At 46.2% G+C, this 27,372-nt stretch overlaps 1 protein-coding gene across 1 annotated transcript in view; it reads left to right on the top strand.

The window, feature by feature from the left end:
• The window catches only part of LOC139279576 (cation channel sperm-associated protein 4-like), a 134,494-nt gene that overhangs the window by 44,011 nt on the left and 63,111 nt on the right, over positions 1-27,372 (top strand). Inside the window, exon 5 of the mRNA XM_070898699.1 lies at positions 19,116-19,175. Coding sequence (XP_070754800.1) covers positions 19,116-19,175 — 60 coding nt within the window. The remainder of the gene's footprint in view (positions 1-19,115; positions 19,176-27,372) is intronic.

Here is a 27,372-nt window from a genome sequence, read left to right on the forward strand (position 1 = left end):
TGACAACTATTGTTTTGATGTGTGCATTGTTTTGGTGTGTGTATTATTTTCTCAGTATTTTTTTGGTGAGTATGTGTGTATTTTGTGTTGTTTCGGTGTGTGTATTGTTTCGATGTGTGTATTGTTCTGGTGTCTATTGTTTTGGTGTCTACATCGTTTTGGCATATGTAGTTTTGGTGTGTGTGTTGTTTTGGTGTGTATATTGTTTTGGTGTTTGTGTGCATCTTAGTGTACGTATTGTTTCTTTGTATATATTGTTTTGGTGCATGTATTCTGTTGGTGTGTGTGTTGTTTTGGTGTGTGTATTTTGGTGTGAGCATTTTTTTTAGTGTATGTATTGTTTAGGTGTATATTTGTTTGGTGTGTGTATTGTTTTAGTGTCTATTGTTTTGGTGTATATATTTTGTTGTTTGTATTTTTTTTTGTGTGCATTGTGTGGTGTGTAATTGTTTTGGTTTGTATTGTTTTGGTGTGTGGATTCTTTTGATGTGTATTGTTTTGACGTGTATTGGTTTGATATATGTATTGTTTTGGTGTTTACTTTTTTGGGTGTATATATTGTTTTGGTGAGGTCCCCGCCAAAGCCTGCTCTTCCTGCATCTGTGATCACTGTCGGGATCCGAGGAAACATGCCGGGTTCTGACTGATGGGGAGGCAACGGTGGGAAGTGGGAGAGCTTTGAGAAGAGCCCACTTCCATATCCCCTCTCAACATCATCCCTCTCATGGGTCACCCACACATCCCTGCTAGCAAGGAGCTGGAAAGCATTTTGCTGCACTTCAGTGGGGCGGTGCACGGCCAAATCTACGTTTATATCCCTCCTTAATATGAGGTCTATGAGCATCTGCTATCCGCTGTCCGCAGCAAGCATGTTCTCATGTGACTGGTACATTTGCTGCTCCATGCAGGTGGCCATCCTTTCCATGGAACAGCACATCGTCACCATTACATGTGAGATGGTGGTGCTACTGTTGGAGATGGATTCCTCCATTCTCTGCACATTTGTAGATATCGCGGCTGTAAAAGCTGCCAGAGCCTCATGCAATTGTTGCTGCCCCTCCAAGATCACCCTCTTTCTCGATGGCCCCTGTGGTTCAGCATCTGCATGCAGCTCAGCAGAACTTGGAGCATCCTACGGCCTCCGGCGAGGAGTCTCCACTGCTGTCCCAGTTAATACCATCTGCTTTTGCTCACTTGTGATGTGAGAAACACCAGATGACAACACTACTGTCTCGCACATGACACACTGAGGTATGTGTATCTGCGCTGGTGTTGGCTGGGCTTGGGTCTGCCAACAGTGCACCCACAGAGGCTGGAGCTTCCTCTGAGGAGTCATCTTCCTCCTGCAGCTGGACAGTGCGAGGTTGGAGGACACTTGATGAACCTGTGGGAGAGTAAAGAGATGAATTAGAAGTGTTATAATGAGAATGGGCAACATTACCATTATGCACATGATGAACATTCACTGACTGCTGACATCAGTCACCCTAGGAGCGATTGCTGTGTGCCATGTGGCTGTATGTGATGTTATTCTGTCACCAGGTTGCTGGGTGTCCACCTCTATCCGTCTCCCACCGCCAGCAGCTCTGCAACTCCAGAGATCTCCAGGGCCTCCTCTTCTGCTGGAGTCAATTGACTGAAGATTTGAGGGCCACCTCTCCCTATTGTTCTGGGCTCTCTTTTGCAAAGAGGGAAAAAAGAGAACTTTGAGTGAGAGTAATGGATTGAGTGTAAGGAATGGATGGATTACATCTGTAAAGGATGATTATGAGGGAGTGGTGTGACATTGTTAAATGACGACCTTCTGTGATGTTACTTGCTATAATTGCATTAGGATTAGGGTGAGTGTCAGTGGTAATTAGATGGTGATGTGAGTAAGTACATAGACAGAGAGGGATGGGTGGATCTGCAAGGTAGGTTGGTGTGAGGAATTATATGTAAGAATAAGCTTGGGAAGGCAGAATGATGGGGTTTTAGTGACTGGCACTTCAGGATGTAGGTGGGTGTGGCATTGCATTCATCTTTCCAGACCTCATTAGATCATTGAATCTTTTCCGGCACTGGGTCCACGACCTCCTGACCACATCCTTGCTACTGACCTCTGCGATCTTCAGCCATGTCCTTTCTGTGTTTTTTTGGTGGTCGTTTGCGTTGATTGCCACCTCCCTGCATGCTCTTACTGCCTGCACCAGAAGTTCCAGGAAGGCATTGTTGAATCTTGATGCAGCCCTCTGCCTTGTCTCCATGACCCACAGTTTTATCACATTATTGAGACCTCTGGAAACCAACTTATGCACTCCTACATCAACCTTCAAATGAAATGTGTGCAAGACTGCTTTAAATATCACGCTGGAAACGAGTCCTCAATGACGCCATCAGACCCGCTCCATTTAATAGGGCCAGGAAACACGCATGACTGTTTTAATTGAGGCCATTAAGTTAAACGCGCAGTGCAGAATGCACTGTTCACAACTTCGGGTTCCCAACCCACTACGCGGCCCACACACATGCAACCTGACTCCAAGGTAAACATTGTGGCCATTGTGTCTGTTGTTTCTGTGGTCTGTCTTACGGTATAGGAACAGGAGAAAGCCATTGAGCCTATCACTTCATTTGGCCAGAACACAATTGATTGTCATACACATATCCTGCTCAGTGGAATGAAGTTTATCAATGCTCCCTTGAGTCATCACTGTACTGTAACCCTTTCGTCAGCAGTTGGATGAATGGAACTTTTTGAATTTAAGGAGGTAACTAATTTAGCCCATCAACACCTGAGAAAGCGGCATTATTGCAGACACCTTCCCATTTTTCAAACACTAAAATTAGTGATCTTGCAGGTGATTCAGGCCAAAAATGGTGCAAGCTATTTCACAGCTATAAATTCTACAACAAAAACACAGAGGGAAATGTTCCTCCCACAAAGAGCAAGGTAAAGGCACGGATGTCTGCACGGTCGGGTTTCAAGGCCAGAGAGTGGCCAATCCAGTCTACAGTCGTCTCTGCTATCTGTGTATAAATTTGAGCTGCCCAGCATACAGTAGCTTAGTGGTTATGGCAGTGCAGTTATGAGTTCAAATCACCCCATTGTAAATTGTGAAATTAAATTCAATAGTCTGATAACTTCTGGGCTGGCACCAGAAGAAAAAATTACCACAAAAGCTTCCGCACTATCCTGCAGTACTCCACTCCTACCCAGTCTGATTCTTAATGTCCTCTGAAGTGACCAAGCCACTCAATTGCACAAGCAATCACTTCGAGAAAGTCCCGCCACTGCCTTCTCAGGGCAATTAGGGATGGCCAATAAATGTAGCCTGGGAACAAATAAAAAAAGTAGCTTCCAGGTACTAATAGTACACTGGGCAGGTACAGTTAATTTTTTTAATATGACAAGAACTAACCACAGCCAGAAACCATTTACAAATAGAGTGCAGTTTGCTAAATAATAAATAGATGCTATCAAACATTGTATTCGTGTTAATTATTAAAAGTTAACATAAATTACAGAAACACCCAGTTAAAACATCTTGTACAGCAGACGTGTAAAGCAGGATCGAACAGGTGAGATGGGCTGGTTATGTCTGCCTCTCCAGTTGATCTGGTGGCATCCAGTGGGTTAGGCGGTGTCTTTACATAACCAGAGTACTGTCAACGACACACATGCGCTTCTCCATCGGCTACAGAATGCAGCATCCTCCACACAGAATCACATGCTTACTTTTGACTTGAGAATTACTGGGTAACAATTGGATTTTTTCATTGTGTTGTATTGAAGACATCAAGATCATGACTCAGTGGGCTACAATTTCGTGATAGCCAAGGAATGGGCGGAGTCAGTAGAAAAGTTGGAGAATTAGCGCCAGGCGCAAATGCTTAATGGTGCTCATTGCTCAATAAAATGATTGGGGTGGAGATTAGGTTGGCGGCTTCTTAGGGCGCTAATGGCGGCGGGATGGTAAATTTTTGCGGCAGAAAATAGTTTGCGACGGCAGGCAAAAGATTTGGTTGCTGCGGTCTGAGAGTGGAGTGGAGCGCTAAGGGAGGCATTCCACAACTCTCTTTGGGCGCTAGGCAGGGTGAGCAAATGAAAATCCATTGCTAAAAAAAACGGCTTCATTGCGCCCTAAGAGTGGTCTCCCTGGGAAAAAAAATCAGGACAAAAAATATTCCTGATAATTTATTCACCCCAAATACAGGTGAATCGCAACAATAAATCAGAGAAATATTAATTTAACATGCCTTTTTTAATCATTCCTTCCCGTAGCACTGTGGCGAGATGGAGGGCGGCGCTCTGCCCGGCAAGTGGCAGGAGGCCCTCACCACAAGTCCTCTGCAACGTGTGGAAGGAGATAGTGCGGCCATGACTAGTGGGAGGCCAGAGGATTGGGAAACTTTTAAAAGCCAGCTTAGAACGACTAAAAAAAAATGATAGAGAGGGAAGCTAGATTATGAAAGTAAACTAGCACGAAATATAAAAACAGATAGTAAAAGTTTCTACCAGTAAATAAAAAGGAAAAATAAATGTTTGTCCCCTAAAGGATGAGACTGGAGAATTAATAATGGAAAACAGGGAAATGGCAGAGCCATTGAACAAATATTTTGTATCAGTCTTCACAGTAGAACTCACTAAATACAATCATTATCACTATTGAAGTAGTACTCGGTAAAATAATGGGATTAAAGGCAGACAAGTCCCCTGGACCTGATGGCTTACATCTTAAAAGAAGTGGCTGCAGAGATAGTGGATGCATTGGTTGTAATCTACCAAAATTCCTTTGATGCGGGGCAGCCCCAGTGGATTGGAAAACCGCAAATGTAACGCCCCTGTTTAAATAAGGAGCCAGACAAAAAGCAAGAAACTATAGACCAGTTAGCCTAACATCTGTCATTTGGAAAATGCTGGAGTTCATTATTTGGAAGCAGTAGCAGGACATTTGGAAAAGCATAATTCAATCAAGCAGAGTCAGCATGGCTTTATGAAAGGGAAATCATGTTTGACAAATTTGCTGGAGTTCTTTGAGGATATAACGAGCAGGGTTTGATAAGGTGCCACAGATAAAAGTTCACAGGGTTGGGGGTAATAGATTAGCATGGATAGAGGATTGGCTAACTAACAGAAAACAGAGAGTCGGGATGAATGGGTCATTTTCCGGTTGGCAAACAGTGACTAGTGGGGTGCCGCAGGGATCGGTGCTGGGTCCTCAACTATTTACAATCTATATTAACGACTTGGATGAAGGGACCGAGTGTAATATAGCCAAGTTTGCTGATGATACAAAGATGGGTGGGAAAGCAAATTGCGAGAAGAACACAAAAAATCTGCAAAGGGATATAGACAGGTTAAGTGAGTGGGCAAAAATTTGGCAAATAGAGTATAATGTGGGAAAATGTGAGGTTATCCACTTTGGCAGAAAAAATAGAAAAGCAAATTATACTGTAAATGGAGAAAAATTGCAAAGTGCTGCAGTACAGAGGGACCTGAGGGTCCTTGTGCATGAAACACAAAAGGTTAGTATGCAGGTACAGTAAGTAATCAGGAAGGCAAATGGAATGTTGGCCTTTATTGCAAGGGGGATAGAGTATAAAAGCAGAGAAGTTCTGCTACAACTGTACTGGGTATTGGTGAGGCCACACCGAGAGTACTGCGTACAGTTTTGGTCTCTGTATTTAAGGAGGGATATACTTGCATTGGAGGCTGTTCAGAGAAGGTTCACCTGGTTGATTCCTGAGATGAAGGGGTTGACTTATGAAGATAGGTTGGGCCTACATACATTGGAGTTCAGAAGAATGAGAGGTGAACTTATCGAAACATACAAGGTAATGAGGGGGCTCAACAAGGTGGATGCTGAGAGGATATTTCCACTCATAGGGGAAACTAAAACTAGGGGACATGGGGCTAGATTTTCCACTTTTTTTTGCATGCGTAACGCCCACTTAACATCCATTTTACCGCTGAAATGACACATAATGCCCATATATTGCCCATTTAGCCACAAAATGGAAACTGACGGGCATTTGTCGGAAACTTATCGGCAAGCGTTACTTTCCCCATGTGCATAACACCGGGAAAAAATAATACCGCTCACTTTTTCTGGATGGAATCATCAAATGGGCGAAATCAACACCCATAATATCGCCTAGCGTAAACTTTTTGCAAGTAATTAAGGCCAAGATTCAATAATACCGCCCACCCACTTTTTTTTTGTCGTAAAGATCATATTTGCCGAAACTAGTGGCCATGATATCACCCAGCGTCACTTTCACCACCTCGCACACATATCGCCCACAATATCGCTCGCCCAAAAAAAACCCTGGAAAAAGTGGAACTAACCGGAACTAATCACAGCGTTTTGGACGCCATGTTCTACATTACATGTCGCATCCTTTAAAAGGCTCCTGTGCTTCAACCTCGGAGGAGTTTGGATGTACTCTGGAGGTGATTGGAGTTGATGTGAACATCTGTACAAACATCTTGACCATACTGTGACCGATTGGAATTTAATAGGTGTCTTTGTCGGGACATTCATTGTTTGTGACTAATCACTGGAAAACAGGGAGCTATTGCAATGGGGCCTGTCCTTTCTCACCTTCTCTTGATGACCAGTTACATGCTGCAGACTCGAAATGGCCGAAGGTACGCTCCTCAGCATTATGTGTCCAATGTAAGACATGCCAGACTGATGAGGAGGACCAGACGTTACACCCCCCACAAGTACAAGGAGAAGCAGTCTTACCTCGACTTGCCTGACTCCACCTGCATTCGGAGACTGCGCTTCCACAAAGAGGTTATCACTGAGGTATGCCAGCTCATAAGGGCAGATCTGCAGCCTGCCACCACCATCAGCGGCAGTTGGTGAGAGGGGAGCGACCTATAAAAGGCCCAGCGGGAGATCGAGAGCCAGCGGCAGTTGGTGAGAGGGGAGTGACCTTTCAAAAGCCCAGCGGGAGATCGAGAGCCAGCGGCAGTTGGTGAGAGGGGAGCGGCCTATAAAAGGCCCAGCGGGAGATCGAGAGCCAGCGGCAGTTGGTGAGAGGGGAGCGGCCTATAAAAGGCCCAGCGGGAGATCGAGAGCCAGCGGCAGTTGGTGAGAGGGGAGCGGCCTATAAAAGGCCCAGCGGGAGATCGAGAGCCAGCGGCAGTTGGTGAGAGGGGAGCAGCCTATAAAGGCCCAGCGGGAGATCGAGAGCCAGCGGCAGTTGGTGAGAGGGGAGCGACCTATAAAAGGCGTACCGGTGCAGCTACAGCGGGAGAGAAAGCAAAATAGAAGTAGAAAGTAATCAAAAAGTGACGTCACAGCCAATGGGGTAAGTGATTGGCTGGTGATTGGTGAGTAGCTTTTCTTTTCTTTTTTATATCAGTAAGTGAACTGTAACATTGTTATTACCAATTTAAGGGTATCTAAGGTTAAGACATGGCAGGAGAGCTCGGTCACGTGATATGCTCCTCCTGTACCATGTGGGAACTCGGGGACACTTCCGGTGTCCCTGGGCGCTACGTGTGTGGGAAGTGTATCCGCCTCGAGCTCTTGACGGTCCGCGTTGCGGAATTGGAGCTGAGGGTGGATTCACTCTGGAGCATCCACGATGCTGAGAATGACGTGAGTATCACGTGTAGTGAGTTGGTCTTACCGCAGGAGAAGGGTCCACAGCCAGATAGGGAATGGAAGAGCAGTGCAAGAAAGATAGTGCAGGGGTCCCCTGTGGTCATCCCCCTGCAAAACAGATACACTGCTTTGAGTACTGTTGGGGAGGATGACTCATCAGGGGAGGGCAGCAGCAGCCAAGTTCATGGCACCGTAGGTGGCTCTGCTGCAAAGGAGGGCAGGAAAAAGATTGGGAGCGCGATAGTGATAGGGGATTCGATGGTGAGGGGAATAGATAGGCGTTTCTGCGGACGCAACCGAGACTCCAGGATGGTATGTTGCCTCCCTGGAGCAAGGGTCAAGGATGTCTCGGAGCGGGTGCAGGACATTCTGAAATGGGAGGGAGAACAGCCAGTTGTCGTGGTGCACATTGGTACCAACGACATAGGTTAAAAAAAGGGATGAGGTCCTACGAAAAGAATTTAAGGAGCTAGGAGCTAAATTAAAAAGTAGGACCTCAAAAGTAATAATCTCGGGATTGCTACCAGTGCCACGTGCTAGTCAGAGTAGGAATCGCAGGATAGCGCAGATGAATACATGGCTTGAGCAGTGGTGCAGCAGGGAGGGATTCAAATTCTTGGGGCATTGGAACCGGTTCTGGGGGAGGTGGGACCAGTACAAACCGGACGGTCTGCACCTGGGCAGGACCGGAACCAATGTCCTAAGGGGAGTGTTTGCTAGTGCTGTTGGGGAGGAGTTAAACTAATATTGCAGGGGGATGGGAACCTATGCAGGGAGACAGAGGGAGACAAAAGTGAGGCAAAAGCAAAAGACAGAAAGGAGATGAGGAAAAGTGGAGTGCAGAGTAACCCAAGGCAAAGAACAAAAAGGGCCACTGTACAGCAAAATTCTAGAAGGACAAAGGGTGTTAAAAAAGCAAGCCTGAAGGCTTTGTGTCTTAATGCAAGGAGTATCCGCAATAAGGTGGATGAATTAACTGTGCAAATAGATGTTAACAAATATGATGTGATTGGGATTACGGAGACGTGGCTCCAGGATGATCAGGGCTGGGAACTCAACATCCAGGGGTATTCAACATTCAGGAAGGATAGAATAAAAGGAAAAGGAGGTGGGGTAGTATTGCTGGTTAAAGAGGAGATTAATGCAATAGTTAGGAAAGACATTAGCTTGGATGATGTGGAATCTATATGGGTAGAGCTGCAGAACACTAAAGGGCAAAAATCGTTAGTGGGAGTTGTGTACAGACCTCCAAACAGTAGTAGTGATGTTGGGGAGGGCACCAAACAGGAAATTAGGAGTGCATGCAATAAAGGTGCAGCAGTTATAATGGGTGACTTTAATATGCACATAGATTGGGCTAGCCAAACTGGAAGCAATACGGTGGAGGAGGATTTCCTGGAGTGCATAAGGGATGGTTTTCTAGACCAATATGCCGAGGAACCAACTAGGGGAGAGGCCATCTTAGACTGGGTGTTGTGTAATGAGAGAGGATTAATTAGCAATCTCATTGTGCGAGGCCCCTTGGGGAAGAGTGACCATAATATGGTGGAATTCTGCATTAGGATGGAGAATGGTCCAGAACTTAAAGAAGGGTAACTTTGAAGGTATGAGGCATGAATTGGCTAAGATAGATTGGCTAATGATACTTAAGGGGTTGACTGTGGATGGGCAATGGCAGACATTTTGAGACCGCATGGATGAATTACAACAATTGTACATTCCTGTCTGGCGTAAAAATAAAAAAGGCAAGGTGGCTCAACCGTGGCTATCTAGGGAAATCAGGGATAGTATTAAAGCCAAGGAAATGGCATACAAATTGGCCAGAAATAGCAGCGAACCTGGGGACTGGGAGAAATTTAGAACTCAGCAGAGGAGGACAAAGGGTTTGATTAGGGCAGGGAAAATGGAGTACGAGAAGAAGCTTGCAGGGAACATTAAGGCGGATTGCAAAAGTTTCTATAGGTATGTAAAGAGAAAAAGGTTAGTAAAGACAAACGTAGGTCCCCTACAGTCAGAATCAGGGGAAGTCATAACGGGGAACAAAGAAATGGCAGACCAATTGAACAAGTACTTTGGTTCAGTATTCACTAAGGAGGACACAAACAACCTTCCGGATATAAAAGTGGTCAGAGGGTCTAGTAAGGAGGAGGAACTGAGGGAAATCTTTATTAGTCGGGAAATTGTGTTGGGGAAATTGATGGGATTGAAGGCCGATAAATCCCCAGGGCCTGATGGACTGCATCCCAGAGTACTTAAGGAGGTGGCCTTGGAAATAGCGGATGCATTGACAGTCATTTTCCAACATTCCATTGACTCTGGATCAGTTCCTATCGAGTGGAGGGTAGCCAATGTAACCCCACTTTTTAAAAAAGGAGGGAGAGAGAAAGCAGGGAATTATAGACCGGTCAGCCTGACCTCAGTAGTGGGTAAAATGATGGAATCAATTATTAAGGATGTCATAGCAGCGCATTTGGAAAATGGTGACATGATAGGTCCAAGTCAGCATGGATTTGTGAAAGGGAGATCATGCTTGACAAATCTTCTGGAATTTTTTGAGGATGTTTCCAATAAAGTGGACAAAGGAGTACCAGTTGATGTGGTATATTTGGACTTTCAGAAGGCTTTCGACAAGGTCCCACACAGGAGATTAATGTGCAAAGTTAAAGCACATGGGATTGGGGGTAGTGTGCTGACGTGGATTGAGAACTGGTTGTCAGACAGGAAGCAAAGAGTAGGAGTAAATGGGTACTTTTCAGAATGGCAGGCAGTGACTAGTGGGGTACCGCAGGGTTCTGTGCTGGGGCCCCAGTTGTTTACATTGTACATTAATGATTTAGACGAGGGGATTAAATGTAGTATCTCCAAATTTGCGGATGACACTAAGTTGGGTGGCAGTGTGAGCTGTGAGGAGGATGCTATGAGGCTGCAGAGTGACTTGGATAGGTTAGGTGAGTGGGCAGATGCGTGGCAAATGAAGTATAATGTGGATAAATGTGAGGTTATCCACTTTGGTGGTAAAAACAGAGAGACAGACTATTGTTTGAATGGTGACAGATTAGGAAAAGGGAAGGTGCAACGAGACCTGGGTGTCATAGTACATCAGTCATTGAAGGTTGGCATGCAGGTACAGCAGGCGGTTAAGAAAGCAAATGGCATGTTGGCCTTCATAGCGAGGGGATTTGAGTACAGGGGCAGGGAGGTGTTGCTACAGTTGTACAGGGCCTTGGTGAGGCCACACCTGGAGTATTGTGTACAGTTTTGGTCTCCTAACTTGAGGAAGGACATTCTTGCTATTGAGGGAGTGCAGCGAAGATTCACCAGACTGATTCCCGGGATGGTGGGACTGACCTATCAAGAAAGACTGGATCAACTGGGCTTGTATTCACTGGAGTTCAGAAGAGTGAGAGGGGACCTCATAGAAACGTTTAAAATTCTGACGGGTTTGGACAGGTTGGATGCAGGAAGAATGTTCCCAATGTTGGGGAAGTCCAGAACCAGGGGTCACAGTCTAAGGATAAGGGGTAAGCCATTTAGGACCGAGATAAGGAGAAACTTCTTCACCCAGAGAGTGGTGAACCTGTGGAATTCTCTACCACAGAAAGTAGTTGAGGCCAATTCACTAAATATATTCAAAAGGGAGTTAGATGAAGTCCTTACTACTCGGGGGATCAAGGGGTATGGCGTGAAAGCAGGAAGGGGGTACTGAAGTTTCATGTTCAGCCATGAACTCATTGAATGGCGGTGCAGGCTAGAAGGGCCGAATGGCCTGCTCCTGCACCTGTTTTCTATGTTTCTATCAGTACTGCACTGTCCGTAGAGGTCAAAGTCATCACGACATGGTCGTTCTACACATCGGGTTCTTTTCAAGTCTCAGCTGGCGACATTTGCGGTCTGTCTCAGCATGTCACACATTACTGCATTAGGCAGGTCACTGAAGCCCTGTACGCATGCAGGAGGGACTTGATCAGCTTCCGTATGACCAGGGAGGCACAGAGTGAAAAGGCTCTAGGATTCTCGAGAATTGCAAACTTCCCCAAGATGTAGGGAGCAATAGACTGCATGCACGTAGCGATGCGGGCACCTTTTCAAGATGCAGAAGTTTTCAGGACCGCATGGGATTCCACTCCCTCAATGTCCAACTCGTTGTTGACCACCAGTAAATTATAGTGGCAGTGAATGCTAAATTTCCGGGCAGCATCCATAATGCTCATATCCTGCGTGAGAGCACTATATCTGACTTGTTTAACAATCAGCCACAAGGTCAATGCTGGATGCTTGGTGACAAAGGATATGGCCTCGCCACCTGGCTGATGACCGCACTGCGTGACACCCACACCGAAGTTGAGAAGCGATACAACGAGAGCCACAGAGCCACTCGCAATATCGTGGAGAAAAGCATTGGAGTGCTTAAGCAGCACTGTCTGAAATCATCAGTATTTCTGTAAAAAACAGCCCTGCCCCCCCCCCCCCCCCCAGCTTCTCCCCTCCTCTACCCCTTCCCCTCCTGACTCCAAGGCGCCTGGCCGAGGAGCTCCTCAGGCAATCCTTCATTGGCGGGGGGTGTGACGGCCGAACCGCTGCTTGGACGGATACGGGAGAGGATGGTCCTGAGGTGGGAATGTGCTCCGAGCCAGAAGCAAGATGTTGCTGCTGGCTCTCATGTGGTTGGCAATGGGGGTGCGGCACCTTGTAGTGCAGTGCCGCGCTCCGGGACCACTGGGAGCACTCTGCCACCAGTGTTCCTGGCTACGAGCTCCAGGGCCTCCACCATCCATGTTATATATTTGTTGGACAAAAGCTCGGTGCCAACTATGTTCTTGGTGCTTAGTAGGCTTTTTGCTGCTGGTGAATCTCCCTCGTGCCTCCCACAACAGCCACATACGCCTTCAGTCCCTCTTAGCACTCTCTCTCTGTCTCCTCTTCTGCGCACGCTATGATGACCCTTGACCTCCTGAATCGCGGGAATCGAGCGTTGCCATGCCGTTGCTAAGGACAGCGACACTTTACGGCAGAAGGTCAGCGAGATTTAATGCTACTGCCCATTTCATACGCTCGCAGTATCGCCCAATTTCAAAATTGGAACCTAGGTGCTTTGCGAATGAGCGAGAAGCCGGCGATCTGAAAACCCATTTTTACCGTCCACGCCGGAAATAATGCCCATTTTTGGGTGATATGCACAAAAGTGTAAAATCTAGCCTATAGTTTCAGAATAAGGGGCTGCCCATTTAAAACTGAGATGAGGAATTTCTTCTGAAGGTTTTAAGTCTATGGGAATTTTCTGCCCCAGAGGGCTGTGGAGGCTGGGTCATTGAATATATTTAAGGCGGATAGACAGATTTTTGAGCAATAAGGGAATAAAGGGTTATGGGGAGCAGGCAGGGAAGTGGAGCTGCGTCCATGATCAGATCAGCCATGATCTTATTAAATGGCGGAGCAGACTCGAGGAGCCAGGTGGCCTCCTCCTGCTCCTATTTCTTATGTTCTTATATTCTTATGTCACGTCTCGGGCAGTATTGTGGTCTTTTAACAAAAAGCAGTGAACGTAAGTTCTTTTAATGTGGGGTGGTCGTTGCACACTGGCTACCACACAGGCTTAGCTGAGCAAGGTCTTGATCCAGTGGCAAGGAAGAATGCAGGGAACAGCATCAGCCCTTATACATGGCCGCCTTCCACCTTACAAAGGCCTTTGACACTGTCAACCGTGAGGGTCTATGGAACGTCCTCCTCTGTTTTGGATGCCCACAAAAGTTCGGCACCATCCTCTGCCTGCTCCCTGACGACATGAGACCATGATCCTTACCAACGGATCCATTACAGAACCAATCCACGTCCGGACCGGGGTCAAACAGGGCTGTGTCATCGCCCCAACCCTCTTCTCAATCGTCCTCGTTGCCATACTTCACCTCACAGTCAAGTGGAACTAAACTACAAAATCAGTCGGAACCTGTTCAACCGTCGCCATCTCCAGGCCATGTCCAAGACCACCCCAACCTCTGTCGTTGAGCTACAGTACACGGACGACACCTGCATCTGCGCACATACAGAGGCTGAACTCCAGGACATAGTCGACGTAGTTACTGAGGCATACGAAAGCATGAGCCTTACGCTGAACATCCATAAGACAAAGGCCCTCCATCAGCCTACCCTCGCCGCACAGCACTGCCCCCCAGTCATCAAGATCCATGGCGCGGCCCTGGACAACGTGGACAATTTTCCATACCTCGGGAGCCTCTTATCAACAAGAGCAGACATTGACGATAAGATTCAACACCGCCTCAAGTGCAGTCTTCGGTCGCCTGAGGAAAAGAGTGTTTGAAGACTAGGCCCTCAAAACTGCCACCGAGCTCATGGGCCACAGGGCTGTAGTAGTACCCACCCTCCTGAATGGCTCAGAGACGTGGACCATGTACAATAGACACCTCAAGTCGCTGGAGAAATACCACCAACGATGCCTCCGCAAGATCCTACAGATCCCCTGGCACCAACATTAATGTCCTCGACCAGGCCAACAACCCCAGCATTGTAGCACTGACCACACTTGATCAGCTCCCCTGGGCAGGACACATCGTTCGCATGCCAGACACGAGACTCCCAAAGCAAGCGCTCTACTCGCAACTCCTTCACGGCAAACGAGGAAACATTACAGGGACACCCTGAAAGCCTCCTTGAAAAAGTGCAATATCCCCACTGACAACTGGAAGACACTGGCCAAAGACCGCCCTAAGTGGAGAAAGTGCATCTGGGAGGGCGCCAAGCACCTCGAGTCTCATTGCCGACAGCTTGCAGAAATCAAGCGTAGGCAGCGGAAAGAGTGTGCGTCAAACCAGTCCCACCCTCCCTTTCCCTCAGCGACTATCTGTCCCACCTGTGACAGGGACTGTGGTTCTCATATTGGACTGTTCAGCCACCTAAGGACTCATTTTTTAAGAGTGGAAGCAAGTTTTCCTCGATTCCGAGGGACTGCCTATGATGATAATGAGGTCCCCAGGTTCCACACACAGTGCAGGAAGTAATTTAACTACCTCACTCGGGTGGTCAGGGTAAGTGAATGTTTCAACAAATGCTACATACCACCATCTGTACCACAATCTTCACACATTGCCCAAAGTACCTCACCCCAGCACTCACCAGTCTCTACCTACCAACACTGATACCCACATCTCATACCTTGCACACAATGATAGCTATTCAACTATGGCAGGCACATCATCTAAACACATTGCTTCACACTCACTCGCACACTTTCCTTTCTCTTGCAGGCCAAGGTAGCTCACCACAGGCGGGAGGAGGAGGGCATGGGCGGGGGACAAGCCAACACCCAATCACTGTGTGCACTGAAGAATCGAGTGCCGCAAATCATTGGGCGCCAACTGGTGGATGCAGTGACCACCTGTGACGTTGACCTCCTTGGGGACAACAACTCCCTACTCCTTCTCACATCCCACTTCACCCTCACCCTACAAGCGTTTCGCACTTTCCAGCTAATCATGCTGTATGCATGCATTTCTCCCTTCCTTCCCCCTTCCCCCTCACCTTAACCCGACTCTTATGCCTTTATGTTTTCAGATAATGAACAAGCAGCTGAGTAGCCTGTCCCTGAGGGCACTGTAGAGAGCGAGGCGTGAGAAGAGGATGAGGAAGAACACACTGCGTCACTGCATCTCTCATTACGAGTTCTTTAGAAGCTAGTATAGTAGTGGGATCTGCACAGGGTGAGACACCGGGGCTGAATGGGCTGCAGCAAGGCCAGGGAGAAAGGATAGCTCGGGGGCCAGCTCCCTGAGGGCGAGTTCGCTCACGAGTTCTGCTGCACAGACTCAGATGAGGACCTCGATGCGGAGGCCTTTAGAAGAAGGTTGATGGGCTTGCACACGGAGATGATAGGTGCAATGGCAAGGGTGCCCGAGAGCCTCTCGACAATGGTAAGGAGCGTGGAGGAGTCCACCTCCAACATTTCACAAAGCTCTGCGCACACCATGGAGACCATCATTTCCAGTCTGCAAAGGATGTTCGACTCCCAGGGAGACATGGTGACCCTGACCTGATGCCACTTGTAATGGGCGATCTGGCAACTTCCATTGCAGGACAGGCGGAAGCGATGTAATACAGTCTATGCTCTCATGCAGTCTCAGCTTGATGCCACGCAAACTCTGACTGCTGCCATTGTGGCTGGGTTAACCAAGGCTTTCACGGTGTCGCAGCAGGCTTGCAATCTGTGCTCCAACAGATTGCTAGGGATGCTGAGATGCTGACCCAGGAGAGTGGCAGTGGGTCAGTATAGCAATAACCTGCTGTCCTCTCTCAGGATGGCAGCATTCCTGCTCTCACCACTGCCACTCCGCCATTGCCATTGTATCTGCCTGTCACCCAGCCAGGTCAGTCTTTGCCGCCCATCCTGAGGTGGACTACAGCATAGTGGTCTATAGCCGGGCCTTCCAGGTCCAGAGCTGGTCGAGGGCATCCTGTAAGGCCATCTGATGTCTCCTGTATGGACACTCAGCAGCCTTCCAAAAGTCCTGCTGCAGCCACTGGGCCAATACTTAGTAGGAACACTAGAGTAGGCAAAGGCACCGAAACGATAGGCACTAAAGGATTACACAAGGATGAATAGTTAATATTTTTGATGTAAATATGTGTTCATTAATTTTTGATCAATTTATTAATTCAGTTTGGATTCTTTTGTGATGTCTTTCATTTCAGCTTTACACTGTGATATGGCCTGCGACTGGGATGGAATGATGGGGATGTGATGAGCAACAGGGAGTTGGAATTTAATTCATTCGAACCGCAGTCTGATGAGGTGGTCATTGACCACCCTTCCGGAAGGCCGGTTGAGTGCTGCCTCCTCTCTCGCTCCTGTTCCTCCACCTGCTCCTCATCTTCCTCTTCATCCTCAGCCTCCTCTTCCTCTTCCTCCTGATGTGGTCTCACATTTCCTGGTGCCGCGGTCTGGGCCCTCATGGTGTCTAAGTTGTGGAGTATGCAGCAGACCACCATGAAACGGGACACCCATTCAGCCAAGTACTGGAGGGCTCCTCCCGAGCGGTCAAGGCAGTGGAACTGTTGCTTCAGCAGGCCGATTGGTCTGCTCAATGATGCTCCTGATGGCAATATGGCTCTCATTATACGAGTGCTGTGCAGGAGTGTTGGGGTTGGGGAAGGGAGTCACGAGCCAGGTGGAGTGCGGATAGCCCTTGTCTCCGAGTAGCCAGCCGTGAGCTTTACATGGTGCTGGAAGAGTGCTGGCATTGAATGGCGCAGGATGAAGGCATTGTGGCTGCTGCCAGGAGAGCGGGCATTGACGGTGAGGATTCACTGTGCGTGGTCGCACTCCAGCTGCACATTAAGTGAGTGGTAGCCTCTGCGGTTACGGAAGATCTCAGGATTGTTATGCGGTGCCCGCAAAGCCACATGGGTGCTGTCAATGCTGCCCTGCACCATGGGGAATCCCGCTATCCTGTCAAAGCCACAGGCATGCTTGCCCTGCTTCTCTCTGGTGATGGGGAAGGAAATGTAGTCCTTTTCCTACTGTAGTGAGCCTTTGTGACCTCCTAGATGCAGCGATGGATGGTGAACTGTGGGTTGTTAGCTATGTCTCCTTTTGCAGACTGGAAGGATCACTGGCGAAGAAATTGAGGGCGACAGTGACAATGACTGCCACTGGAAGAGCCGTGGTTGCCCTGGTCTGAGGCCGGAAGTTTGGTTGCAGGAGGTGGCAGAGTTCTATGACCACCTCTTTGGTGAAGCAGAGCCTACTAATTCACTGTACCTCGCTTAATTGGATAGGAGAAGTGCTCTCGGAATAGTCTCAGAGGGTAAAGCCTCTTGTTGAGAGGCCCTCCTCCTCCCTCTGGGCACATGTTCCAGTCTTTCTCGCTGCCTCCGCTCCCTCCGCCATAGATCCTGGAAGGTGAGGTCGACTGCCAGTACAGCCCCCATTAATGTTACCAAGCGTAGTAGTTTGAATCTTTGAACACTAAATGTAGCTACTTTTTAGTTGGCAGATACAAAAGAACCTTGAAATAACTGAATGAAACTGTTTTAGTGGATGAAACTAACAAAAAAAGCCACTGAATTTGCACTCACCTGACGGTTGCAAGTGATTACCGATAATCTCTTTAAATAATGTCCTTGGAGCTGGCTTCCTGGTGCTGCAAGCCAGCTCGCCCTGTCGGTGTTTACTCCAGGCGGTAAGGCAAGAATCAATTTTGCAAATCGGGCGGTCAGTCCTGACGCCATGATCGCACTGGCGTTGACATTCCCACCGATACCTCTTAACGCCAGTGCTACTGGGTGGGGGGAGGGAGGATTTGGCATGCGCTGCTGGATTCGCCTCCCCCCGGCGATATTGGTCTAGCACCCCATTAGCACCATCTACTGGCGCTAACGGGAGGCGCTAAGAGGATGAATTTTCCCCCCAATACCTTTTACACATCATCATCATCATCATCATAGGCAGTCCCTCAAATCGAGGAAGACTTGCTTCCACTCCTGAAGTGAGTTCTTTGGTAGCTGAACAGTCCAATACGAGAGCCACAGACTCTGTCACAGGTGGGACAGACAGTCATTAAGGGTAAGGTAGGGTGGGATTGGTTTACTGTACGCTCTTTCCGCTGCCCGTGCTTGATTTCTGCATGCTCTCGGTGTTGAGACTCGAGGTGCTCAGCGCCCTCTCGAATGCACTTCCTCCACTTAGGGTGGTCTTAGGCCAGGGACTCCCAGGTGTCAGTGGGGATGTCGCACTTTATCAGGGAGGCTTTGAGGATTTCTTTGTAGCGTTTCCGCTGCCCACCTTTGGCTCATTTGCTGTGAAGGAGCTCCGAGTAGAGCACTTGCTTTGGGAGTCTCGTGTCTGGCATGCGAACTGTGTGGCCTGCCCAGCGGAGCTGATTGAGTGTGGTCAGTGCATCAATGCTGGGGATATTAGCCTGAATGAGGACGCTGATGTTGGTGTGCCTGTCCTCCCAGGGGATTTGTAGGATCTTGCGGAGACATCGTTGGTGATATTTCTCCAGCAACTTGAGGTGTCTACTGTACATGGTCCATGTCTCTGAGCCATACAAGAGGGCAGGTATTACTACAGCCCTGTAGACCATGAGCTTGGTGGCAGTTTTGAGGGCTTGGTCTTCAAACACTCTTTTCCTCAGGCGGCCGAAGGCTGCACTGGCGCACTGGAGGCGGTGTTGGATCTCGTCATCGATGTCTGCTCTTGTTGATAGGGGCTCCCGAGATATGGACCTTTTTCACAAGTCTTGCAGGGGCATACACTGAGGGTCACATATACTTATATAGTTCTAAACATCAGGTTGAAATACTGGGTAACAGGTTCTAGTCAAGGGGCTATAGTTTCAAAGAGGATGGATGGAAATCTATTGATATTGAGGTATAATTGACTACTCGTAAAATACATTATAAGGTGATGTCACAAATTTAAAGCACTATGAAATATCTCTTTTAGCGTGCAGTGAATATCTTAGCAGGCAGCAAAATCACTTTCTCTTTCTGTCCTAGGAGCCTAGAACCCTTGTGAATCGGTTGGATGTAGACTTCAATGATATCATAGAAGGAAAGGTATGACATGAATCTATTGTCTGTTAGCACTATTGTACAATGTGACAGATACGCTAATGTGGTACAGTCTGATACACAGTATTGTGGCACAGTCAGACAACTACCCTAATGTGGTACAGTCTAACACACAGTCTGACACACATTTGTGTGATAGAGTCAAAATGCAAATGCAGGTACAAATTGCATTTTGAACATAAACATGAACATAGCCACTGTAATGATCAACAAAAGATTAATGAAGTTACATAAAATTCCTTTGCTGTTAAAAAGAAATATTAACCTGTTTCTTACATATTTAAACTTTAGTGTGCTCATCATTGCACAAAGGCCCTAAATTCGCAGTCGGAGGCTTCCGGCGGGGAAATGCCTCTGATTCGCAAATAAATGCCCACATACCTGGTGGTCCCGAAGGTATGAAGATTTGCGGTTCTGGAGCTCTCATGGTACCCGTGAAAGATCCTGAATCTCAGGGGCGCACACGGTTCGCGAGCGCACCTGTGATTACGCAGGCCAGTCCCACGAATGACAGAAGGGAATCCCCATTCATACTTATGAGGATTCCGTATGTACAGAAACCCTGTAAGTATGAATGGGAATAGCCCCCAAAATACCTCTAGACATCAAATATATATATTTTTAAAAACATCACATATTTAAAATGAATTAAAATGGCATTTAATTAAATATTTAAAACAAAAATTAAATTTTTTGAAAAATAAATGTACATGTTTTAAAGCGGCTAAAAATAAACTTACCTTATTTCACAAGTTTTTAAATATTTAAATTATTGATAACATTTTATTTGTATTTTAAAACTCTTATGCTGGTAAAAGCAGGCCTTGCGTAAGAATTTCATGGGCATTCACTGGCCAGAACTCTCTGCCCGCAGATGCTCTTTTCACGGGCATGCGCTGGATTGGTGAAGAAAATTCTTGACAGATTGCAAGTTCCAGGTTTTAGTGTATGCGCAGCGTATACCTAAACCTGAAACTTGTGTGGCCACCACGGATGTGTGCGCATCTCATACACACATATAGGGGCTGCAAATTACGACCCAATGTAATTTCAAAGCATGACATTTTCTGAAAACCATAGAAGTATACAACACGGAAGGAGGCCATTGAACCCATTGTGTCTGTGCTGGCTTTTTGTTAGAGCAATCCAAAGCTAATCCTATTTTCCTACTCTAAACCCATAGCACTATATCTTCCTCTGCTTCAAATATTTATCCAATTTCCCTTAAAAGATGCTATAGTCTAGACCTCAACCACCTCCTGTGTCCAACAACACTCTGTGTAAACAAATCTCTCCTAACCAATTCCTCACTCTTAGTGATCATATAAATTAATTACCCAGTGTCACTGACTTCCCAATGAGAGGAAATAGCCTTTCCTTATTCAATCGTTCAAAACTCTTCATAATTTAGAAAACATAGAAACATAGAAAATAGGTGCAGGAGTAGGCCATTCGGCCATTCTAGCCTGCACCGCCATTCAATGAGTTCATGGCTGTACATGCAACTTCAGTACCCCATTCCTGCTTTCTCGCCATACCCCTTGATCCCCCTAGTTGTAAGGACTTCATCTAACTCCTTTTTGAATATATTTAGTGAATTGGCCTCAACAACTTTCTGTGGTAGAGAATTCCGCAGGTTCACCACTCTCTGGGTGAAGAAGTTTCTCCTCATCTCGGTCCTAAATGGCTTACCCCTTATCCTTAGACTGTGACCCCTGGTTCTGGACTTCCCCAACATTGGGAATATTCTTCCTGCATCTAACCTGTCTGAACCCATCAGAATTTTAAACGTTTCTATGAGGTCCCCTCTCATTCTTCTGAACTCCAGTGAATACAAGCCCAGTTGATCCAGTCTTTCTTGATAGGTCAGTCCCGCCATCCCGGGAATCAGTCTGGTGAACCTTCGCTGCACTCCCTCAATAGCAAGAATGTCCTTCCTCAAGTTAGGAGACCAAAACTGTACACAATACCCCAGGTGTGGCCTCACCAAGGCCCTGTACAACTGTAGCAACACCTCCCTGCCCCTGTACTCAAATCCCCTCGCTATGAAGGCCAACATGCCATTTGCTTTCTTAACCGCCTGCTGTACCTGCATGCCAACCTTCAATGACTGATGTACCATGACACCCAGGTCTCATTGCACCTCCCATTTTCCTAATCTGTCACCATTCAGATAATAGTCTGTCTCTCTGATTTTACCACCAAAGTGGATAACCTCACATTTATCCACATTATACTTCATCTGCCATGCATTTGCCCACTCACCTAACCTATCCAAGTCACTCTGCAGCCTCATAGCATCCTCCTCGCAACTCACACTGCCACCCAACTTAGTGTCATCCGCAAATTTGGAGATACTACATTTAATCCCCTTGTCTAAATCATTAATGTACAGTGTAAACAGCTGGGGCCCCAGCACAGAACTTTGCCGTACCCCACTAGCCACTGCCTGCCATTCTGAAAAGTCCCCATTTACTCCTACTCTTTGCTTCCTGTCTGACAACCAGTTCTCAATCCATGTCAGCACACTACCCCCAATCCCATGTGCTTTAACTTTGCACATTAATCTCTTGTGTGAGACCTTGTCGAAAGCCTTCTGAAAGTCCAAATATACCACATCAACTGGTTCTCCCTTGTCCACTCTACTGGAAACATCCTCAAAAAATTCCAGAAGATTTGTCAAGCATGATTTCCCTTTCACAAATCCATGCTGACTTGGACCTATCATGTCACCTCTTTCCAAATGCGCTGCTATGACATCCTTAATAATTGATTCCATCATTTTACCCACTACTGAGGTCAGGCTGACCGGTCTATAATTCCCTGTTTTCTCTCCCTCCTTTTTTAAAAAGTGGGGTTACATTGGCTACCCTCCACTCGATATGAACTGATCCAGAGTCAATGGAATGTTGGAAAATGACTGTCAATGCATCCGCTATTTCGAAGGCCACCTCCTTAAGTACTCTGGGATGCAGTCCATCAGGCCCTGGGGATTTATCGGCTTTCAATCCCATCAATTTCCCCAACAAAATTTCCCGACTAATAAGGATTTCTCTCAGTTCCTCCTCCTTACTAGACCCTCTGACCCCTTATATATCCGGAAGGTTGTTTGTATCCTCCTTAGTGAATACCGAACCAAAGTACTTGTTCAATTGGTCTGCCATTTCTTTGTTCCCCGTTATGACTTCCCCTGATTCTGACTGCAGGGGACCTACGTTTGTCTTTACTAACCTTTTTCTCTTTACATACCTATAGAAACTTTTGCAATCCGTCTTAATGTTCCCTGCAAGCTTCTTCTCGTACTCCATTTTCCCTGCCCTAATCAAACCCTTTGTCCTCCTCTGCTGAGTTCTAAATTTCTCCCAGTCCCTGGGTTTGCTGCTATTTCTGGCCAATTTGTATGCCACTTCCTTGGCTTTAATACTATCCCTGATTTCCCTTGATAGCCACGTTGAGCCACCTTCCCTTTTTTATTTTTACGCCAGACAGGAATGTACAATTGTTGTATTTCATCCATGCGGTCTCAAAATGTCTGCCATTGCCCATCCACAGTCAACCCCTTAAGTATCATTCGCCAATCTATCCTAGCCAATTCACGCCTCATACCTTCAAAGTTACCCTTCTTTAAGTTCTGGACCATGGTCTCTGAATTAACTGTTTCATTCTCCATCCTAATGCAGAATTCCACCATATTATGGTCACTCTTCCCCAAGGGGCCTCGCACAACGAGATTGCTAATTAATCCTCTCTCATTACACAACACCCAGTCTAAGATGGCCTCCCCCCTAGTTGGTTCCTCGACATATTGGTCTAGAAAACCATCCCTTATGCACTCCAGGAAATCCTCCTCCACCGTATTGCTTCCAGTTTGGTTAGCCCAATCTATGTGCATATTAAAGTCACCCATTATAACTGCTGCAACTTTATTGCATGCACCCCTAATTTCCTGTTTGATGCCCTCCCCAACATCACTACTACTGTTTGGAGGTCTGTACACAACTCCCACTAATGTTTTTTGCCCTTTAGTGTTCTGCAGCTCTACCCATATAGATTCCACATCATCCAAGCTAATGTCCTTCCTAACTATTGCATTAATCTCCTCTTTAACCAGCAATGCTACCACACCTCCTTTTCCTTTTGTTCTATCCTTCCTGAATGTTGAATACCCCTGGATGTTGAGTTCCCAGCCCTGATCATCCTGGAGCCACGTCTCTGTAATCCCAATCACATCATATTTGTTAACATCTATTTGCACAGTTAATTCATCCACCTTATTACGGATACTCCTTGCATTAAGACACAAAGCCTTCAGGCTTGTTTTTTTAACACCCTTTGTCCTTTTAGAATTTTGCTGTACAGTGGCCCTTTTTGTTCTTTGCCTTGGGTTTCTCTGCCCTCCACTTTTCCTCATCTCCTTTCTGTCTTTTGCTTTTGTCTCCTTTTTGTTTCCCTCTGTCTCCCTGCATTGGTTCCCATGCATTTAAAAGCAAACTCTATTAAATCTTCTCTTAGCCTTCTCTGCTCAAGTAGAAATAGTCTCAAGATCTCATATTACTTCTTCACTACAGGTTTCCATTCCTGGCATCATCCTGCTGAATCCCCACTGTATGCTGTATATGAGTTTAATGTCTCTTCTATCATCAGATACCCAAAACTGCACTAACTGTAAACTCTAACATAGTTAACTTTAACTGCGGCCCAACCAATGTTTTGTTTCAGTTAATTATTGTTCCATTACTCTTCTACTCTATGCACCTAATTAAAAATCCCAAATTCTATTGGCCTTTTCTCTTGTTTTATCCACCTGCTTTTGTACCTTCAGGGAGTCATGCATTTGAACCAACAACAACAACTTGCAGTTAACATAGTAAAACATCCCAAGGCGCTTCACAGAAGCGAAATTAGCAAAGCCGGACCAAATAATTAATAAAAGGGGAGAAAAAAACTGAGTAAAATGAAAGTAATCTAGTAAGCAATATAAAAATAGATTGTAAGTGCTTCTACAAGTAATGTAAAAAGGAACAAAGTAGCGAAAGTAAGCATTGGTCCCTTAGAGGCTGAGACAGGTGAAATTATAATGGGGACTAAGGAAATGGCAGAGACTTTAAACAATTATTTTCTATCTGTCTTCACAGAAGACACAAAAAGCATACAAAAATAGCAGGGAACCAAGGGGCTGATAAGAATGAGGAAGTTAAAGTAATTAATGTCAGTAGAGAAATGTATTTGGGGAAACTAATGTGACTAAAAGCCAACAAATTGCGTAGACCTGATGGCCTAGGGTTCTAAAAGAGGTGGCTACAGAGGATGCATTGGTTGTGATCTTCCAAAATTCTCTAAATTATAGAACAGTCCCAGTGGATTGCAAGATAGCAAATGTAACCCCGCTTTTCAAGAAAGGAGGAAGAGAGAAAACAGGGAACTACAGGCCAGTTAGCCTGACATCAGTCATCGGGAAAATTCTGGAATCCATTATTAAGGAAGTGGTAACAGGGAACTTAGAAAACCATAATATGATTAGGCAGAGTCAAATGGTTTTATGAAAGGGAAATCATGTTTAACAAATTTATTAGAGTTTTGATGATGTAACTAGCAGGGTAGATAAAGGGGAACCAGTGGATGTAGTATATTTGGATTTCCAAAAGGCATTTGATAAGGTGCCACATAAAAGGTTGCTACGCAAGATAAAGGCTTGGATAGAGGATTGGTTAACGGATTAACGGACAGAAAACAGAGAGTAGGGATAAATGGGTCATTTGGCAGGCTGTAAGTAGTGGAGTTCCTCAAGGATCAGTGTTTGGGCCTCAGCTATTACAATCTATTAATGACTTAGATGAAGGAACCGAGTGTAATGTATCCAAGTTTGGTGATGGTGCAAAGCTCGATGGGAAAGTAAGCTGTGAGGAGGACACAAAGAGCCTGCAAAGGGATATAGACAGGTTAAGTGAGTGGCAATAAGGTGACATGGAGTATAATGTGGGAAAATGTGAGGTTATTCACTTTGGTAGGAAGAATAGAAAAACAGAATATTTTTTAAATGGTGAGAAACTATTAAATGTTGGTGTTCAGAGAGATTTATGTATCCTACAGGAAACACAGGAAGTTAGAATGCAGGTATAGCAATCAATTAGGAAGGTAAATAGCATGTTGGTCTTTATTGCTAGGGGGTTAGAGTACAAGAGTAATGAAGTTTTAATACAATTGTACAGGGCTTTGGTGAGACCACACCTGGAGTACTGTGCACAGTGTTGGTCTTACCTGAGAAAGAACATACATGCAACAAAAGTTCACTAGATTGATTCCTGGGATGAGAAGGTTGTCCTATGAGGAGAGATTGAGTAGATTGGGCCTTTACTCTCTAGAGTTTAGAAACATGAGAGCTGATCTCATTGAAACATATAATATTCTGAGGGGGATTGACAAGATAGATGCTGAGAGGTTGTTTCTCTGACTGGAGAGTCTAAAACTAGGGGACATAGTCTCAGGATAACAGCCATTTAAGACTGAGATGAGGAGGAATTTCTTCACTCAGAGGGTTGTGAATCTTGGAACTCTCTACCTGAAAGGACTAAGGACGCTGAGTTGTTGAGTGTATTCAAGGCTGAGATAGATTGATTTCCAAACTCTAGGGGAATCGAGGGATATGGGGATCGTGCGGGAAAGCGGAGTTGAGGTTGAAGATCAGCCATGATCTTATTCAATGGCGGAGCAGTCTCGAAGGGCAGAATGGCCTACTCCTGCTTCTAATTCTTATGTTCTTAAAAATTTACACCGAGTCGAAAAAGGAGATATTAGAACAGGTGACTAAAAGCTTAGTCAAAGAGGTAGGTTTTAAGGAGCATTTTAAAGGAGGAGAGAGAGTTGGAAAGGTTTAGGGAGGGAATTCTGGAGCTTAGGGCCTAGATGGCTAAAAGCACGGCTGCCAATGATGAGGCGAAGGAAGTGGGAGATGGATAAGAGGCCAGAGTTGGAGTAACTTGGAGGATTGTAGAGCTGGAGGAGGTTGCAGAGATAGAGGTCAAAGAGATAGAAATTCAGAAGTTTCTCTGTTCATCCACACCATTCAGCCTCTTTCCTTTAAGTGTATACTCTTTTGGCCTTCTGAACCTTCCTTTCTATTTGATGTTAAGTGTCAGCTTTAGCCGAGTAGTAGCACTCTTGCCTCAAAAGTTAGAAGGTCATGGGTTGAAGCCCCATTCCAGAGACTTGAGTGTACAGTGTGGGCTGCCACACCAGTGCAATAATGAAGGATGCTGCATTGTTAGAGGCGTTGTCCTTTGAATGAGATATTAAACTGAAGCCCCATCTGCAACTCAGGTGGATGGAAAAGCTCGCATGGTACAATTTGAAGAAAAGTAGAGGAGTTGTCCTGGCCAGTCTTTGTGTCTCAACCAATTTCACTAAACCAGGATAACTGCTTATTTATTAAATTACTGTTGCGGGACCTCGTTGCATGTAAATTGGCTGCTGTGTTTCTTTACATTACAACAATAGCTACACTTAGTACCTGTGCTTCATTGGTTATGTAGTGTTTTGGGACATCCTGAGTACACAAAACGTGTCATGTATCTCACACTACTGTAAATAACTGTATTTTACCATGCTATACATGACTGATACTAGATATGACCTGTAACCACAAGTATACTTTACCACCAGGGGTGCACTTGCAGGAGACACTGCATACCTGTTCCACACAAGTATATAAAGGCAGGTCTCAGGCAAGTGTGGCACTCGAAGGCTGTATACCAGCCGAGCTGCTGTTTTTCTGCACATGCGAGCCAGATGCCCTGTATAGTTGCAGTTTCTGCAAACAGCATGCTGAAATCGACACCCCCTTGTTGAGTGCCTTCCCCCACATCTCCAGCACAGACCGCTTCCATTGTTTCCGAAGGATGAGCTGCGTCTGGCTGATCTCTCTTGAGCTTCTCTCAGTCTGTAGTTGATTGCTCGCATTGTGGATTGATGAGGTGTGAACGGCCGTTCCTGTGGCCCTTGATGGCTTCTGGCGCCACTGCCTGCTGTTGAAGGCCTGCTCTCCTGCCTTTGTCTGTGTGTGGGGGTAGCGGCTCGTTTCACGCCGTGAACCCCTTGTTCCGATGTTTCGTTAGTTGTCGTACCCGCAGTATAGATCAACCTCGTTTCTTCTTCTCCTGCCAAGAATGTCTGTGCGACCAGTGCT

Source organism: Pristiophorus japonicus, chromosome 14 (assembly GCF_044704955.1).
Source record: "Pristiophorus japonicus isolate sPriJap1 chromosome 14, sPriJap1.hap1, whole genome shotgun sequence".
In the NCBI taxonomy this organism is placed as follows: Eukaryota; Metazoa; Chordata; class Chondrichthyes; family Pristiophoridae; genus Pristiophorus; species Pristiophorus japonicus.